Consider the following 18,934-nt stretch of genomic DNA (forward strand, 5'->3'; position numbering starts at 1 on the left):
TGTAACAAGTGTCTAAACTTGGGTGACTGTAAACATATTGGGTTAGGGTTATGTATGAAACCCCATTCCTCTGCTTAATCTAGCAGTATCTTTAGCTGTGATAATCTCCTTATGCCAGAGCTTTCACTCTCAATCTCCATACTTAGCTGGCATGTAGAATAGCAGCATGTGTGTACATGTGAGCATGTGTGTGTGTGAGTGAGAGAGAGAGAGAGATGGGACTGGCTGTTCAGTCATGTTTGTATAGATGTTATAATGGTACTATTCAGGCAATCTCTGTAAGCCCAGAGTGTGCATGCTTGTAAATGTATTAAGATCACATCTTCAGCCAATGGTTCTGAGTGATTATACATGACTTTATAGTGTTAGGGCACATTTCCCTTTATCTTATATTATTGAGATAAATTGGGCATTCAGTGTTAAAAGTTACTAAACATTACTGGTGAGGTTTCCCATCGTACCTCAGCTGTATAAGTGACCAGTTTCTCACTGTAGTTCCTTGTAGAGAAAAAATTGTACTCTGTACCATTGCATTGTACATATGTGGTTTATTCCCTTGTTTTTTACAGATAACTTATTTCCATTTACATGAACAATCCAGAGAAAAGGACTGAAATGACAATATTTACATTTCAGGACAACAGAAAGTTTAGTCCTGTGTCTAACCCAAACTGTTAGGGTTAAAGTTAGAGTTGGAGTTAGTGTTAGTTAGGGTTAACCCTAACCCCCAAAGTCCTGTAACTAACAGGTTAAAAGTCCTGAAACTAACAGGTTAAAATGACAGGCAGTATCCTTCTGAAGTTCTTCGGCACATAGTATGGATTTGGTTTCCTGAACCAAAGGTGTATTTACACACTTGTATTGATGTGAGACATTGGCATCATATTTGGCATGCTGTTCTTTAGTAGTTTTGTTTGGAAAAAAGAAGTGGAAACATTTTGATACTTTTCACTGCCTTTTAGCAATATATTAGGACAATGACACGATTCTGACTACTGTCTGATTTCAAAACCCCTCAAATACGACTTTTTAGTCAGGCATCATTAATGGTACCGGTCCTGTTGTGAGTTAACGCAAGCCCTAACCCTGTTGTCAGTCCTGGTGTGGGTTTACCCTATACCTAACCCTAACCCTGACCCTGGTATCAGTTGTAGTGTTAGTTGTCACACTGGGTTCCGCCCACCTGTCAATCACGCCCTTGTTCCATGTGCTATTGCCAGGTGTGTTAAATTTTTTCTTGCCTTCTTCTGTGTATTTCCCGTCCCTCGTTAGCGTGATCACCTGTCCCTAGTTAGTCCCCATTGTATTTATGTTTGTAGTTTGCTGATCAGTGTTCAGTACTGTAAGTTTAGTCTGTTGTCTTGTCTCTAGTTGTTTAGTGTTGTTTTTCTTAGTCATTTATTTCTCTTGTGTATCTAGCGTTTACTTTAGTTGGACAGAGTCTGATTCGTGTTGGTTACTCGTCTGTTTCTGATTCGTGTTGGTTACTTGTCCATGTCTGATTCGTGTTGGTTACTCGTCCGTGTCTGATTCGTGTTGTTTACACGTCCAAGTCTGATTCATGTTGCTTACTTGTCCATGGCTGATTTGTGTTAGTTGTCCATGTCTGATTGCCCATCTGTTATGACCCCGGACTGTTATATGACTTTTCTTATGGATTTGTCCTTAATAAATCTCGTTCTGCATAGCGAATGCGTCCACCTCATTACCACTCAACACCCTTGGTGTTATATTAGTCCTGGTGTTGGTTAACCCTAACTCTAAACCCTGGTGTTAGTTAACCCTAACCCTAACTCTAACCCTGGTGTCAGTCTCTGCAGAGGTAAATAAAAATAACTTCTCCATTCTGCAGTGCTGTTTGATTATGAAGACATTCTTCTATTAGGAGCTATGTGGAGATGAGATGGTTTCAGAACATTGTGGTGCGCACATAAATCCTTCTCTTAATCAGTTGAGTACTGTGTCCAAGCCTAAAGAGGCAGCATGCTGTTTAGCTCTTAAGCGCAGATTTTCAATGCTGGTTGTCTTGCTGTTGAGGCTGGGCAGTGTTCCCGGGGCTGGCTGAAGGCCACGCCCCCACATCTGCTGGGCCTGGCACAGAGACGGGTAATATGACTGGCACTGCAGGGTGCCCAGTGGTGTGGCCACGTTCATACCCAGGTAGGGTAAGGGGGAGGGAGCTGCCATGTCAAACGCTGGGTAGTGCACCAGGGTGTTGGTGGCAGCCATGTGCTGACGAAACTGCTCCTGCAGGCGAAACAGGCTAAGTGGAGATGAGGCGTAGGAGTTGCTGTGGGCCACCCCACTGCTGACACCGCTGGATGGCTGCACAGAGGGTGAGCTGAGTGGACAGTCTAAAAGGAAAGTAAACACAACACCTTGTGCTAGTACATTAGATGCTGTGGTATGTATCACCTTATCTGTGTAGATGTGTTAAATACTGTACTCAAACATACCTGATTTTGGACTGTGCGCTTTGCAGGATGCTGTGCTGTCAACTGGACACTGTGGTCCCACCACTTTCGTGTCCCCCCTGAAACATGGCGGCTCGTCCTCTCTGTCCGTCACGTCTTCTGCTCCTGATTCGGTCCCAGATGGCTCAGGTGAAGTAACATTCAGCTCATCACTCCCCTCAGCTGGTAAAACAACTGTGGCTCTCTTCACTTCTGACAGTGTAGGCAAAGTTTGAGAATCTGAGGTGGTTGTAGGTGGATCTTCTCCTCTCTCTGCTTCCTGGTTTTGGTCTGTCTCTGCCTCCTTCTGTTTGTGAACATGCTCCTTCTGCAGACTGCGCTGCTTCTTGCGAAACTTTGCCCGCCGGTTCTTAAACCACACCTATTAGAAGCAAAAATGCATTAATATTACCATAAGAGCCTATTTCTGAAAGTATGTCTCTTTTTGTGAAAACTTAACACACAGCAGCCAATGCCACAGACACAGCAGGCAAAACATCTCACACTTTTTGGAAAAAACAAACAATTCAACCAAAACTTTTGCCAAAACCATATTATTGCATCCAAATTCTACACACAGATATCAGATGACTAGCCTTTCATATATGTGACTACACACTATAATGTGACAAATGGAATGTTTATGTGGAGTGTTTAGTTTGTAGTCTGCTGTGAAGGTCTGTCAGAGGTCTCACATATGAATATTCACAAATATTGTTTATTTCTGCATATTCAGTACATTTATACCAAAAAGAAAAAAACTATTACAAGGGGAAGGTTTTTTTGGTTTTCCATGAATACTACAGCAACACATATTTACTGTATAGACAACAAAAATGACAAAAAAAGAAAAACAAAATAGCAAAAAGACAAAATAGCCTCAAGCTTCCTCTTATCACCTGCTGAATGGATTTGTACTGGTGGGGTTGGCGACCACCTCCATGCCAAAAAGAACTCAACAGCAATGGAGAGTTTGGTGGAGGAGAAGCACAACAAATCGTGGCTCTTCAGTGAACCAGGTTGTACTTGAGCAGCCCAGTGTAAAGTGTTCTGATTCATCCCCCTGGTGATGGAGAATGAGTATGTTGTGCTCTGTGTTGAGAAAGGTCATGATGTGCACAGTGTTGTAGGCACCAAGAGTGACATGATGATGAACACCACCATTCTGGCAAATTGCTGCATACATTGTGTGATGCTGCCATGCTGTCAGTGACTCTTGACAATGGTACGGTGTCCTATGATGTTCAGTACAGTATTGTACAACAGTATGAAATAGGCATCTTGTTGTCAATGCTGTATGGCACAGGTCACTGGACTATCAGTGAGTAGATAGCAGAGCATACTTGTGCTTATTCATAGCGCAGTGGTTTCACACTGTCACTGGCCCAGTCTGGACAGACTCATTGAATGGATGTTGCTGATGGTGATATTGTCAGTAATGATTGTATTGTATTGTATTGTATTGTCAGTGCTGTTGTAGTTGTCGGAAACGTATGCTGCTGTTTGCTCTGACCATATTGATGATGGTGTCTTTCTGTAATGAGGTGGATAGCTGTCTTTGTTCCCCAGCAAGGGGTAGTCTAGTAGTGCAAAAACATGATGTAGTATGTATAGAGGATAGGTCTACTTATCTATTCTCATTTGATAATGTCTGGATGATGCTACAGTGTAGCAGCACAGATTAGGCTGGACCATTTGCCTCCAGAAAACCCAACACATAGTTGTCCACTTGGTCATGACCACACGTCTTCATCATCAACTTTATGCAGTATTGGACTCCATTGATGTGCAAACCAAGATTTGCAACTTGTGGTTTCTTTATTAGGAATTAGGTTTTGATGTCTAAAGATTTGTAAAAATTAGGTGTTCGGTGTTTAGGTGTTGCAACCTCTGAGGACTGGGTATGGATTTTGGCTGGTGGGTGTAGCAGTTGTGTGGCAGTGTTTTCCAAAAGCAGCACATGGTTTTCAGTTTTGAAGATTGTGTCTTATATAAAGAACTGTGTTTAATGTTTTGCAAAAAGTGTATTTAAGAATTTCTAAATGTATAAGCCAGAGAATGTGCTTAAGGTTTAGTGCACCAGGTCAATAGATAGGCTACATAAGTTAGTGTTTTCAAAAATTGTACTATAAGGACCACTTTTTGGGCCTTAGCAACTGCAAAGAACTGTTACATGAATTTTGGATAATGTGACTACACAGTGACTTGTGGGGCAGTTTTTGCAGATTATATATTTATAATCTGCAAAATATATATTTATAATCTGCATAAACTTAGAACAAAACTTTATTTTCTGTTCAGATCCATTTAAAATAAATTATTTTGGTTCTTCTTATTTTCAATTAAACTATGATGTTATATAGTATTGCTTGGGAACCACATGCAATCAAACATTTAACATTTTAAGCAGAGACAGGAGTACTCTCAGAATAGAATGCACTCAGCTCTGGTGGACTATATTTACATTATTTTCTAGAGACTCATAAACGAAGCAACCTACAGAAGTGTTGTTCAACAGAGCTGTCAAAGGGGTGTCTGCATGTGTATGTACATATATGCATGGGGCATCTTTATGTTTATGCATATATTTATTTTTGTGTGTGTATTGTTATGCATGTATATATGCATTTGTGCATTTTTTGTGTGCATGTATGCATATGTGTGTTTAGCGCATGTGCATGTCTGAGCGTGTGTGTGTGTGTGTGTGTGTGTGTGTGTGTGTACCTGTACTCTGGCTTCAGGGAGGTTGGTGCACATGGCAAGCCTCTCCCGCATCACCACGTCAGGGTAGTGGGTTTTCTGGAAGGTTTTCTCCAGAGCCTCCAGCTGCTGGGCGGTGAAGGCCGTACGACTGCGGCGCTGCTTCCTGTGCTGGGAGCCATAACAAGCCTCCAAGATGATGTCTGCACACGTGACCACACCACAGTAACCTCTGAACCATATACCATATATAAATGGTGTATCGATACTTGGGGAGAACCAATGCATGCACATACCATTTCTGGTCATGTGTAAGTAGTATGTCTGAGAAAGTGGTCCAGAATGAGCATCACTTTGTATGTTGGTTTGTGAGTTAGATGTTTGGTTTGGTGAGGTAGATGTTTGACATGGGAAAGAAGGTAGAAAAGAGCAGGAAATGGTGCAAATCCACATATAAACAAATCCTGTCCCCCACGATTGTGTGTGTGTGTGTGTGTGTGTGTGTGTGTGTGTGTGTGTGTGTGTGTGTGTGTGTGTGAGTACAGTTGATAAATAAGGATATAGACACAGTTAAAATAGCTTTTTGTTTTTGTGATGTAAAAAACAGTTAAATCATGTCAGAGCCTTTCTGATCTTTATTGTGAAATACCAATATATAAAATCAAATGGTAAACAAACATAACAAAATTACAACACTCCACATTATTTTATAACTCTGAAGGTGTCCACATTCAGTATCATCCAATCACATTCAAATGCATGTTGAACACTAATTAGCATATGCCTGTCACCAGTTGAACTGAATGATTAACATCCTGTTCCTGCTATTCCTTTGTAATATTCAACTGGAAAAGCCATGGGTCATAAAGACTATGTAAAGTAGGCATGGGATCTCAGTAGTGATAAAATATCAGTCAAAAGGTTGAAAAATGTTCCAAGGCATTGGGATATAAAATGGATTAACAAGTGGAGAAAAACAGCTCAATAGTAACAAGAGGACATCCCGCTAAACCTGACAAGAAGACCTCGGGAGATCAGAGAAATGTTTCAGGGAAGCAATCAAGAGACCAACAGCAACATTCAAAGAATTACACAAAACAACCACAGTAAATTACCAAGGAATACCCCTACAGTCAGGAGCACTATGCCCACAGCAAAACTCGGAGGTGGCAGCATCTCACTGTACAGATGGATTTCTTACGCTGGAACTGGGATGTTAATCAGGGAGGGGTTGAATAGCTCTATTTACCTGTCAGGTCTGGAGCAAAAGCCATTTAGCCCAGCTAGAACCTAGATCTAATCCCATCTGTGGGCTGACCTATAGAGGGCTGGGGTTATGGTTAGGGTTATCTAATCCCACTCATCTGTGGGCTGACTTATAGAAGGCTGGGGTTATGGTTAGGGTTATCTAATCCCACTCATCTGTGGGCTGACTTATAGAAGGCTGGGGTTATGGTTAGGGTTATCTAATCCCACTCATCTGTGGGCTGACCTATAGAGGGCTGGGGTTAGGGTTAGGTTCGACAACTAGGTTGACGAACTTTATTTTGCTTTAATTTCCCTTAAATATTTCTTATTGATTTTCATCGTAATGTATATATTGCAATTTCCTAATAAATAACATGTTTATGTTTTTGTCACGTCTAAGCTCCACCCCTCCAGCTGTCAATCTCTGTCGTCCTGTTCTGTGTGCCAGTGTTTTCCCCTGCCTGTTTGTCCCGCCTTCGTTTGTAACCCTGCCCCTTGATTATTGTTCCCACCCGTGTCTTGTTTGAGTTCCTGTTTGTTCAGTGTATTTAATTCCCGTGGTGTCTAGTCTCCAGTGTCGGTCATTGTTTCATGTTGAGTCTTGATCTGTGTACCTCGATGCCTCTGTGTTAGGCTTTCGATGCTCACCTTAGCTAAGCAGTTTGGTTTCATTCGTAGTTCCCTTTGTACCCTAGTATTTCTGGTATTGAATATTTCTGCTAATCCCGCCCGTCTGTTCTCCGCTCACATTGCGTAGTGTTCTTTGTACTTAGTTTATATCGTTGTCGAGTGCATCTACTGTATATACGTAGGTTAGTGTTTCTGTTCCCTGCCTGGTTTTGCTAGTTTGCCATGTGTGTTTGTTAGCTCTTGTGTTGTGTATGTTTTCCCTATGCCTGGTTTTTATATTGTGTTTAGTTTTTTGTTTAGTTCCTGAAATTAAACCTTTCATCTCCTTCACTTGCGTCTCACCTGCCCAGATTGAAGGTTACAGTTTTTAGATATATATTTATATTCCAACAGACCCATTCTCCACTCATGTCCATGAGTGTCCAGGCCAAAACATCCATGGTCCAGGAATACGCCAGGAAGAAGACAGCCCAAAGTGACAATGTGCTTAGTGAGGACCTCAGACAGCAGAAACCGGAGGATAAACCCCTGCACAGCATGTACCACCAGCAAATAATGGAAGTGTCTGATATGGAGAAATCCTACCGCTGACTGGAAAAGGCTGGACTGAAAGACAGCACTGAAGCAGTAACCATGGCAGCATAGGAACAAGCTGTCAATACCAGGCAGGAGACCAGACACCCAAACCCAAACCCTAACCCTGAGGTGCTGAGACGCCCCTGAGACAATCCTGAGAAGGCACTGAGAAGACATGTGGGATCTCCAGATACAAACTGATAAAACTGTAAATGCTGAATAGCTGGCCACCATCGTGGTGATGGACAAACAGCAGTAAAGGGCTGTAGCATAGATGGGAGAATCCCACATGATGGAAACATCACACAAAATGAACGTGAGGAGCTCAAAAAATATCAACGGTTTCAACAAGAAAAGACTTGGAAGTTGAAAGCAGCAGTGATTCACATGGTAGGAGCGCTATGGGCCGTGAGCCCGAAAACGGGGGAGTGGCTCCAACAGAACCAGGAACAACACCCCAGACCTCCAGTTGTGCAAAGTGGAGCCCTTGGAACATGGAAACAGCTAAAATACTGCACAGGACCCTCAAGCTCCCAGACCCAACTTGGAGGAAAAAGACTGCCGGAAGAACAAGGCAGGAATTTTATACACACACTGTGTGTGTGTGTGTGTGTGTGTGTGTGTGTGTGTGTGTGTGTGGTGTGTGTGTGTGTGTGTGTGTGTGTGTGTGTGTGTGTGTGTGTGTGTTGGTTAGATTTATTGTAACACATCGTCTGCACATTTCAAATACTATAGCAGTATTTTGTATTCATGTTGTACACTGTCTCATGTTTTAATATTTACAACAAATATACTTCTTTTTGTTTTTCTATTATGCATTTTTATATTTTAGGGTTAGGGTTACAGTTATATTTTAGCTAATTTTGGACCTTATGCCTACGACAGCGACATCCACTTTCTTACTCTGAGAATTCTTACCAGCCAGTCTCTCAGCAAGTGTGAGCGCGTGGACCGAGGGCCTGTAGTCGGGCGCGTGCCGAGCCTGTTGCGCCGCCTGCTGGTGGAGGTTGTACATGGCGCTCAGAGAATTCATTGCCTGCAGAGAATAGCCATTTACCCCATAATGCTGCATCACGAAGATCAGCTGGGGGAAAAAAATGCAGAAGATTAAAACACTACCCCAAATCACATTTACAATGTACCGAATCTTTTGAGTGTGGTTAAGCTGGCTGATGTACGTCAGATTTTTATAAATGACTTGTTTTCCTACCAAGTTGATTTTTATTACTTTATATTTAAAGATAAAAGTTATTATACATTAAATATACTCAATACACACAGCTGGTCTACATATATTTCACACACAACATGTCATCAAATACACAAGCAGCCTTAGAATCAAACTCCCTGTATACCTACAATCTTTTGAAAGGTCAGTTCTACTGGTTTTATGTCATCATGTAAGCATTTATGTCTTATAGTACCAATATATTGCTATTATGTATTTAGTGTTACAGTGTGGCCAGAAAGCAACACTCATATAATACCGTATCCAAGTCATATGCCTGCGGATGTCCGTAGCGGCTGGTTAACATTTTCGGAATTTTAAATCGTTTTTTAAATAAATGTTAAAAAATGACTTTTTGGTTGGGTTGTTATATGCGAACAACTTTTCTGTAATTACGTTTTTCCAATTCAGTGATTTAATGAATCCGTGCATTTTTTTCAATTAGGTGATTTAATTAATTCGTTTTGCAGTCAGCTTCGAAACTTTTTGGTTGTTTGTATTTCAGTCTGATTATTTGTCAAATTAAAAATATTTTATTATGTTGGTATTTTGTAGAAAACCCACATATAATTAGAATATATATACATATAATTTATCATTTATAGGGTTTTAGTTACTATTTGTATTATTATTATTATTATTATTATTATTATTAAGACTCCAGGATTCGAAGTTTGAACTGCCAATGCGAACTCTGTAATAATAGCAATCGACAAATCAATTAGAAAAAAATAACAAAAGTTTTAACTTATATTAGTGAATCTACTACTTGGCGCAACCTGTTTCAACCCAAAATGGGCTGCAACGTTTTGACAATCTGCATAATTGCTACGAACAAATCTGATCAAATCTGAAGCATACTTCGCCATGCAACTACTTGAGTTTAATGCGTCATCCGCGTCAGCCTGTCGGAGCCTTCAGTCCCAGCGCCGCAGGGCTTGTGTTGGCAGAGACGTATTAAATGTGCGCTGTGAAACATACACGCAGATTCCACTTGGTTTGCGTCTAATGTGCACGCACATTGCTTTCAACTGCGGGTTTATTAATTCATTGTTTAATTCATCACCCTGACACAACTGTACCGTTAAATGTTCTGTTATATCCACACGTGGCTGGCCTCTTTATAAGGTGAAGTGTTTTGGTTGGTCTAATAAGTTAAAACACCAAACTATAATCATTACATAAAATAGGCTACTCTAAAAAACTGCTCAGACGTTCTTGATTTTTTTATTAAGAAAACATTATGTGGAAACAATCTAGATTCACTCTAGATTATTTTTACTTTAAATGCATTTTTTTTATTTTCTCGAACAATTTTCCAGAACTTTGAGAACAGCCTCAGCAGTGTGTAAATAGTGGTATCCACTGCATGAAGATTAATAACTAGTTAACAGTGTCATTAATTAGTTAACTCCTTATATCCAGTTATATCCTGGTATACTACAGCGAAACATCAGTAGTTTGGCATTATCTACTACACTGTGCATTTTTGGTTGTTACACTGTTTGTGTCCAAGATTTATATACTGATTAATACTGTTGCAGTTTATTCAACCCGGTTTTTCTCTAATTCGTTATATATGAACACTTTATAAAACGATCACTAAGACCTCATGAAAACATTACAAAACATTCATAAACTTTCGTTTACAATAAAGTTTAAACTAATGGAATATATATACACACAGGCTTTCGGACTCATAATATGTTACTATAATATAAAATATGAATATTAATAATACGTAAAGCTGGTACAAGTAATAAATAATTAGACGACAAATATATCTTGACTAATTGTAAATTATGATGCTACAATTCTAACAAAAAAGACTGCTAAAGCTGGAAGAACGCTATTAAATGAAGAATGCTTTTAGCTATTAAAACAATTTTGTACATCACAGTGGTGTTCATGCAGCTATTGAACTTACCTAGGCAGCACCTCGGGCGGTACTTTCCCGCTCTACAATAGTTTGACCGAGTCAAAGCGATGAGAGGACTGTTGTGTTTGTAATTTTAACCCTAATGGTCACAAATTGTGATCGAGGTGTTCGTGATATTTAAAGTCCATTTTTGTTCTTATTCAGTCATCTGTCCTACGGAGTATCCTTTACTACCTCCCTCGCTCCGTGCGCGCTGGACACCTCCCGAGATGCCGTCCACTGAGCCAATGAGGAGGGGTTTAAAGCGCCGCACCGTGAGGTCATAATAGAAATCAAATGGTCCTTTACCCTGTCAGTCAAGCTCGTTTTTTTAAATGCTATTGCAATGAACTTCTTGTTTTTTACTAAAAAAATATTACAGTATGTGGTCTATAGTTTTTGACTTGCTTAAAATGACAGCAGAGTCATTCTATTTTCTTAAATAAGTCATTTCGTATTTCTGAAATCTTCCCGAATAATAATAAAAACATATATATTCTGAATTTTCCTAACATAAGCAATATATTTTTAAATTAAGGATACTATGTAAGATCAAAATTCCTAAGACATATCCAGTTTATTCAACTTTGACTTTGACTTTGAAAGTTTTTTTTATTATCACTGCGTAGTTCTACTTGCTAAATAGACCAGAGAGGAGAGACCAGAGAGGAGAGACCAGAGAGAAGAGACCAGAGAGAGACTGGTATGGCTGGCAGTCAAGCAGCTTTGGAATCTGTCCGGGCCCAGAGGATTTAAGTTTGGATTGGGTAGACAAGACGCCACCTCAGCCTAAATACTGTCTAAAAATGACGGGTGGTAAGAGGATTAAAACAATAATGCCCTTCTCTTCGAGGTTCCTGAAAAGATTTCTCCTTCCAGAGAAAAAACGTTTAGGCAGATATTAAGGGCAGCAAAAGTGGCCTTTTAATATGAAGTTTGAATATTTGTAAATTCTTGAAGAGAGTGAAGTGATAGGCCTAATAACATATGGATGTGTTTTTACCAGCGTAAATTAAATGTAATATAAGATTGTGTGTATGTAAGTGTATATATATATATAGTGACCATTTATATATATATATATATATATATATATATATATATATATATATATATATATATATATATATATATATATAATATTTGTTAGCCTCCCCTACCAACCAACCCCAAGCTCCTGGGCACCTTTTGTAACTACACACACTATATCTCTGAGTATTAAGGTTTGGAAGAAAAATCGGATTAACTTGTGAACCGATGGAAATAAGAAGTTAAATGGGAGGCAAATCTGGGCAATGTCTCTTTGTGGGAACCGTTTCTAAAGCAATTAAAGCGAGGAGGAATTCCTCTCAGCCCCCTCTACCTTAAAGCAGCTTTCTACAGACCCTAATGCGCTCCAGTGTCCAGCGCGTCTGAAGGGTTTAGCGCAGTGTGTCGGTGCGGAGGCTGGAAACTGTGTCGCACTGCTCACTGTCATCTCCAACCTACTATTCTTCACAACCTTTGTCTCACTTCCTCGTTTCAGTTCTGTGTCCTCGTTTCTCGTGTGTGTGGTTCTCTCCTGTCAATCCCAGAACTTACTTGAATTTTCCTCTGCCACAGAAAGCTCCTCTACATAATTTACCAAAAGATCATAGACTTTTTTAGCAGGCCCTTATAAAAAAAGCTTCCCTCCTTCCTGATGTGATGTATAAATATACAAGCTTACTGATGAATAAAACTGATAAAATACTAAACCATTGCTTCACATCACTACGTACCTCCAGGAGGGCACATCTCATTCTTCTTACTTCCAAGGGTAATTCAGCATGAGCCACTGTTGCAGTGTGATATTTGTCATTGTGATATGTGGTTTTAGACTGACTGGGGACTCATGTAACAAGAACATGAAAGCAACTTGCCAGGAGCAATAGACAGATGAACAACTGTGTATGTGTGTCCAGTTCACATTTCAGAGTCTTTGTAGATTTAGAGAGCTGGCTGCCTATACCAGCCTAGGTGTGTTTCTTCACTATACTAACCCTAACACACACACACACACACACACACACACTTCTATGTCTAATAAATCTGATGAGTTTTTTTATGCTCACCTCCAATTGCAGAACAGTTTATTTGACAGCTAAGATGAAATCCTAAAGCGTACATGCACACTGGCACAGGAAGAGTGTATTGACATTCTGCTTATTTCAGTTCTTCAAGTTATAAATATTTAAATTATGACGTAATGCATCCATACTTGTTCTGATTTATATACATATATTTTTGTTGTTTTTTTATGATTTTTATTGATTGTTTGCTGTTGGTGATAGACGAAGTTGCATCCAATTTCCAAGCACTGACTTTACTCTCCTCATATGGGCCATAGAGACACTGGACCGCAGCAGCAGGTCTGGCCCGGTTCCCATCCTGTGGCTGCTCACATATTGAGACTGGCAGTCGTGTTTCTGCTTTGGACCTGCAGCCTGTGGCTGGACACAACGGAACCCTTTGTGCTACTCTAATCCTGGAGCTCCACGGCCTTTCACTGTGGCCAAGGATAAAAGCCCCATCAAACTACTACTTTAGGGGAAAATCTGCCCTAATCCCTCGCTTTACCTAAACAAAAGAAGGGGAAAGAAAAAAAGAGAGGGTGGAAAGAAACAGTGCAGAAAGACTAAGAGCACGCATCCATAGAAACAGTTTTACAGCAGCGGCTAACTGATTTTGACAGCCTTGCAGTTCCAGAAGTGATGAAAAAAAGCTTCAAGATGCAGAACTTAAAATCTGATGAGAAAAACCACGGACCACTGAAATAAGAAAGATGTTTTTAATAAATGAAAATGCAATATTTCAGCTTTTGAAGATATAGCACAATACAACACAGAGTACAGTCCCACTACCTCTGTCAGCCACAAACTGCTCAGGGAAACATGTGATTTGTTAGGGTACATTTTATTACAAGATAAACTTGAAACAGAAGTCATAGCACCCCATAAAAAAACATTTTTGACAGTATTGTGATGTTAAGCTACATTTTATTTTTGTGTCTGACTTTGACATTAAATTTATTTTCTGGGAACAGGTGGTACAGAGCAGGTTTGCTAGCAGCTATAAGGGTTAGGGTTATAGGGGTTAGGGTGAAAGAAGGATCGGGGTTATAAGGGTTAGGGTTGGGGTTAAAGTAAGGTTAGGGTTATAAGGGTTAGGGTTAGAGAAGGATTAGGGTTAGGGTTATAAGGGGATCATTCTCTCACATAGGTTCATTTCAGTGATCAATGTGTGCCATTAAATCTAAGTACAGAACTACTGAACTCAACAAATCTCGTTTGCAGTGGCCACTACAATTTGATGAATTAAGGCTTCCATTTTCTTGTTGGACTGAAATGTTTCACTGGAGAGTCATCTGGGGTAGGGGGGCGAGAGGGAGACGGGTTGAACCCTAAAGAGTACAGCAGCCTGAATATTTCAGTTAGAGAGACTGAAGTGAGAGGCAATGAAATTACTCCCAACAGCCTAAATACCCCCCCCCCCCAGCACCACACACACGTACACGCACACACACACACACACACACACACATACATACTCATATACACAGATGCATACACTTGAAGACATGCACACACACACACCCAGGAACATGCATGCATACACACACTCAGATGCAGATACATGCACAAATGTTCACACACACACAAATGCACATATGTGCATACACAGACATACACACATACAAATGCAGATACATCCATATGCACACATAAATGCATACACATACACATGCACATAACAAACTGTTATTGAACTGTAGATATGATTGTGGGTATATCTTAGTGTTAGGATTTATGGTTTAGGGTTATGGTTAACCCTTATTATAAGTGTTTATCATGAGGAGAACAGGGTTTATGCTCTTGTGTTTTAAGTTTGAAATGAATCTGTTGATATTAGAACCAATCGGTGAGTTCTGCTGTTTATGTGGAACATTTGGGAGGTTCACAGTGATTGTAAGTGTTGTTCACACATGTTCGTTGTGATCCTTCTTAGACCCCTTCAGTCCAGTTTGAGTTGAGCAGCTCTTAAACCTCTTGAGTAACATTTAAGTTGTGAACAGATTAACTCTAGGATTATATTTGACTTTGTTTCTCCTTAGTTTATGATGTTTGGTTTTATTTAATATTTTATTCAATAATATTTTAATTGTGGTGATCTTGATTTGCACAGGTAGCACAGACATCCTGCACTAATTCAGTGAATAAAAGCTGGCATCTCTTTAGCTGTTCCAGCAGGGAGGATCAGGTGTGGCAGGTGCAGTTATGTGCTGGCACCCCCAGGGTCATGGGTCTGACTCCCAGGGTCATGGGTCTGACTCCCAGGGTCATGGGTCTGACTCCCGGGAAGTGCACACACACACACACACACACACACACACCCAGATAATATATAATATATCATATATAAATGGACACTTCACTACACTAACAACTCTCTATTAAGTATGCTACTTTAACTAAGCTATATTATACGATGCTCTCTCCACAAGAGGGTTGGGGGACACGACCCTGCTGAAATTGGAAAAACTGGTTAATTTATTTCTATATCACTTTTTATAACACGCATTGTCATAAAACCTTATAAATGTCTGGGTGTAGATCCCGTATGAGCAAGTAGAAGGTGACAGTAGTAAGCCAACCCTCTCTGTGTAGAATTAAGGATGAAACCTGGAAATCAACCCTAGATAACATTCTTACAGTGTTATATCCAATGAAACATATCAGTGATAATGACCAAGAGAGTCACATGGCAGATTGGCTCCTACCAGAGGTTAGGGTTAACCCTAACCCTAACCCCAACGCTACCAGAGGTCCTTCCTGCTTCCTGCATGTATGTGTGTGTCACATTTCACAGCTGTGTACATCTATACTCATTACTCATATACACATTACTCATATACACATTACTCATATACCAGGGGTACTCAACTAAATTTGTCCGCGGTCCAATTTTGGCAGATAGCTGTCACCTGAGGTCCGGGGGGTGGCGAACGCAAGTTGTTGAGCTGGGGTGGTGAACGTAACACTCGTGACGGAGTGTTTTTTTCAATAGCCCTGAAATAAATACTCCGGTTTAAAATTAATTCTCCCGTCAAAATGAATAAATATGTTTTTTTTGGGTCCGTATCCAGTTAATCAGGAATGAGATTGGGTCCGGACAGGACTGCGTTCGGGTCCGGATACGGACCGCGGTCCGCCAGTTGCCGACCCCTGTCATATACACATTACGCATATACGCATTCCTCATATACTCATTACACATATGCACATTACTCATATACTCATTACGCAAATGTACATTATGCATATGCACATTACTCATATACTCATTACTCATATACTCTTTACTCATATGCACATGAATCATATACTCATTACTCATATACTGTACCTATTACTGATATGCTCACATCCTCATAGACACATTACTCATATACTCATTACTCATGTACACATTACGCATATGCACATTACTCATATACTCATTACTCATATGCACATTACTCAAATACTCATTACTCATATACCTATTATTGATATGCTAACACCCTCATAGACACATTACTCATATACTTATTACTCATGTACACATTACGCATATGCACATTACTCATATACTTATTAGTCATATACTCATTATTCATACACACATTACTCATATACACATTTGTAATTTTATTTATTTATAATAAATCTCTGGTATCATTCTGCATTTCACACTTTCCCTGGATTCTATGGAAACCAACTGTCAGTCTGACATTGAATCTGTCTTCTCCTGTGTGGTAAAAACAACAGGAAAATGGAAACGAGGGGTTACCGGACAAACCAAAAAAACCTGTTTTTACCATTACACTGGTGATCTTGGGAGTATCTGGTGATCTGGGGTGTATCTATCTCGTGATCTGGGGAGTTTCTGGTTATCTGTGGAGTATCTGGTGATCTGGGGAGTATCTGGTGATCTGAGGAGTATCTGATTGCAGCTGAGCCACCAAAGTCCTGTATCTGATCCTCAAGCTCAAGCCTGCTTCAGAGATTTGGATTTGAGAGCAAAATTCCACAATATGGGATTGGAATTGTCCATCTTACTGATTACGTCTGAGGGAAATGAGGTTTGACAGTGAGGAGGATCTCCCGACACCCTCCACTCTGAACGGTCACAGCCAAATGGGATGATAATCCTCTTAGTGTCCATGCTTATTAAACACTCAGCTAAATGACATGAAAGCCACGGGCAGGAAAAAGCCAATTACTTCCTTAAAATGCAGCCTTGGGCCTCTCCCCAAACACTGGCTATATTTCACATTCGATTATGTGACAAGTATTTGTAAGTCTCCTCAAGAGGAATTTATATGAGAACCCCTGTGAAGACTGTCACACACACACACACATGCACATGTGTGCACACACACATTAACACATAGCTTAAATGGAATCCTAATTCACTTGAATGCAGGGTGCAAAGTCTAACCCTAGGTATTCTCTTCTGTTACTGTAACCTACAGCTATTGAATGTCCAATAGACACTAGTTAATTATTAATTAATTATTAGTTAATTATTCGATTTTTTTACTTGTTCAGTTCAATGTTTGTTTTTAAAGAAAACTGTAGCAGAATCACAAGAACCATAGAGGTCCTACATCAGTATACTGAGGTCCTGCAGCAGAAATCTGGATCCCGCAGAGTTAAGTTAAAAAATATCTATAATTAAACCAGTAAAGTAAGTTTCGAAGCAGGACACCTTACCAAAAAAATTTCAAGTAAAATGCATTAGAAATTAGTGCTCCTTTAAACATAATAGACAGATTACTGCATTATTTATACAGAGTCATTCCTCCAGGGATTTGGTCATATGCACAACAACGTTCCACTTCTTGGCTGTAGGTAAAAGTAGCTGTTCCTGACAGAGCTTGGCCAGGGATCAGTCCTGCCCACATTCCTCATATACTCCATGTCCCTGCTAAGCCAGTGTGAGGACTGTATTATCGAGAGACCGTCAGAATCTCACACTTTAACTAAAGATACCTGCTTGTCTTCTCTGTGACCTGAACTCACACCACACACACAGTGAAAGAGAGATAAAGAAAGAGATTTCGCATAAATAAGCTGCATTTACATTTTTTGTTTATTTGTGTGTGTGTGTGTGTGTGTGTGTGTATGTGTGTGTCCACTCCAGGTAATGATTAAATCATATTACAGCATATTTCCTAGAAGACCATACAAACTCTACATCTTGTATGAAATATGAAATTCTCTCTGCTGTGAAGTCTGAGGTTAGAATTACAGTAACTACTGAGACACTTCAGAACAGAGCTGCTCTACCTGTCTGTCTCTCCCCCATCTGGCTCTCTCCTCCTCTTTCTCTCTTTCATGGATATCTGCATCCATGATCTCTCACTTGTTTAATAATTAACCCTAACCCTGTTTTATTTATTGAGATGGTCTGGTAAAACTTTTTTTGGTAAATAATCTTCCTCTGCTTCTCTCTCTCTCTCTCCCCCCCCCTTTGCAATCTTTCTCTGTATGTCTCACACCTTCCCTCACTATACAACCCTGGTGTTCACACTGAAACCTAGTCTTCACACTGAACCCTGGTGCTCACACTGAACCCCGGTGTTCACACTGAACCCTGATGTTCACACTGAATCCTGGTGCTCACACTAAACCCATCTTTTCACGGGTTTAATTTCACAATAAAAAGGCTTTTCAATGTATTTTTATTGCAGTGATAGGTCTGGTCCAAGCAGTTTATAGTAATTATTCTATATATTAATTGTGCTCTATTTTATTCAGTACAAAAAAAAAGTCTCAACATTCTTTGGTATAACCTTATTAATTTCACAAGTTAAATCTACTTGTTGTTTGTTTAACAATTAGAAGCTTTGAACAGAATCCTTAGGAAGACCATAATTTCTGATATGATCACTTTTGTTCTATATGTCATCTATTACACATGCCTATTCAATCATATCAGAAGATAAATGTAGTGGATCAGAGAAGGTCCCTCAGACTGCTGTGCAGTCACGATGAGAGGGACAGACTAAACTGTAGGGGACACTGAAAGTGTTACTACTAATTCCTGTTCCAGTATGTGATTCCCCTGGTGCCAATGCCATGTGGGAACGAAGATACTCAGCATCTTCATCTCCAG

General features: G+C 40.0%; 1 protein-coding gene across 2 annotated transcripts; it reads right to left on the reverse strand.

Moving 5' to 3' along the window:
* Window positions 1-547: 547 nt before the first annotated feature.
* dmbx1b (diencephalon/mesencephalon homeobox 1b) lies at window positions 548-10,967 on the reverse strand. Of its 2 annotated transcripts, XM_077013645.1 has the most exons (5): window positions 10,763-10,967; window positions 8,526-8,691; window positions 5,178-5,356; window positions 2,457-2,835; window positions 548-2,354 (listed from the first exon to the last, which is right to left on the reverse strand). In XM_077013645.1, exons 2-5 carry the CDS (start codon window positions 8,677-8,679, stop codon window positions 1,948-1,950), a joined length of 1,119 nt encoding a protein of 372 aa, XP_076869760.1. In that variant the 5' UTR covers window positions 8,680-8,691; window positions 10,763-10,967; the 3' UTR covers window positions 548-1,947. The 2 variants fall into 2 exon arrangements, with proteins under 2 accessions (XP_076869760.1, XP_076869759.1); XM_077013644.1 differs by lacking the exons at window positions 8,526-8,691; window positions 10,763-10,967 and having other exon boundaries at window positions 5,178-5,609.
* Window positions 10,968-18,934: the final 7,967 nt, after the last annotated feature.

Source organism: Brachyhypopomus gauderio, chromosome 8 (genome assembly GCF_052324685.1).
Source record: "Brachyhypopomus gauderio isolate BG-103 chromosome 8, BGAUD_0.2, whole genome shotgun sequence".
Lineage (NCBI taxonomy): Eukaryota > Metazoa > Chordata > Actinopteri > Gymnotiformes > Hypopomidae > Brachyhypopomus > Brachyhypopomus gauderio.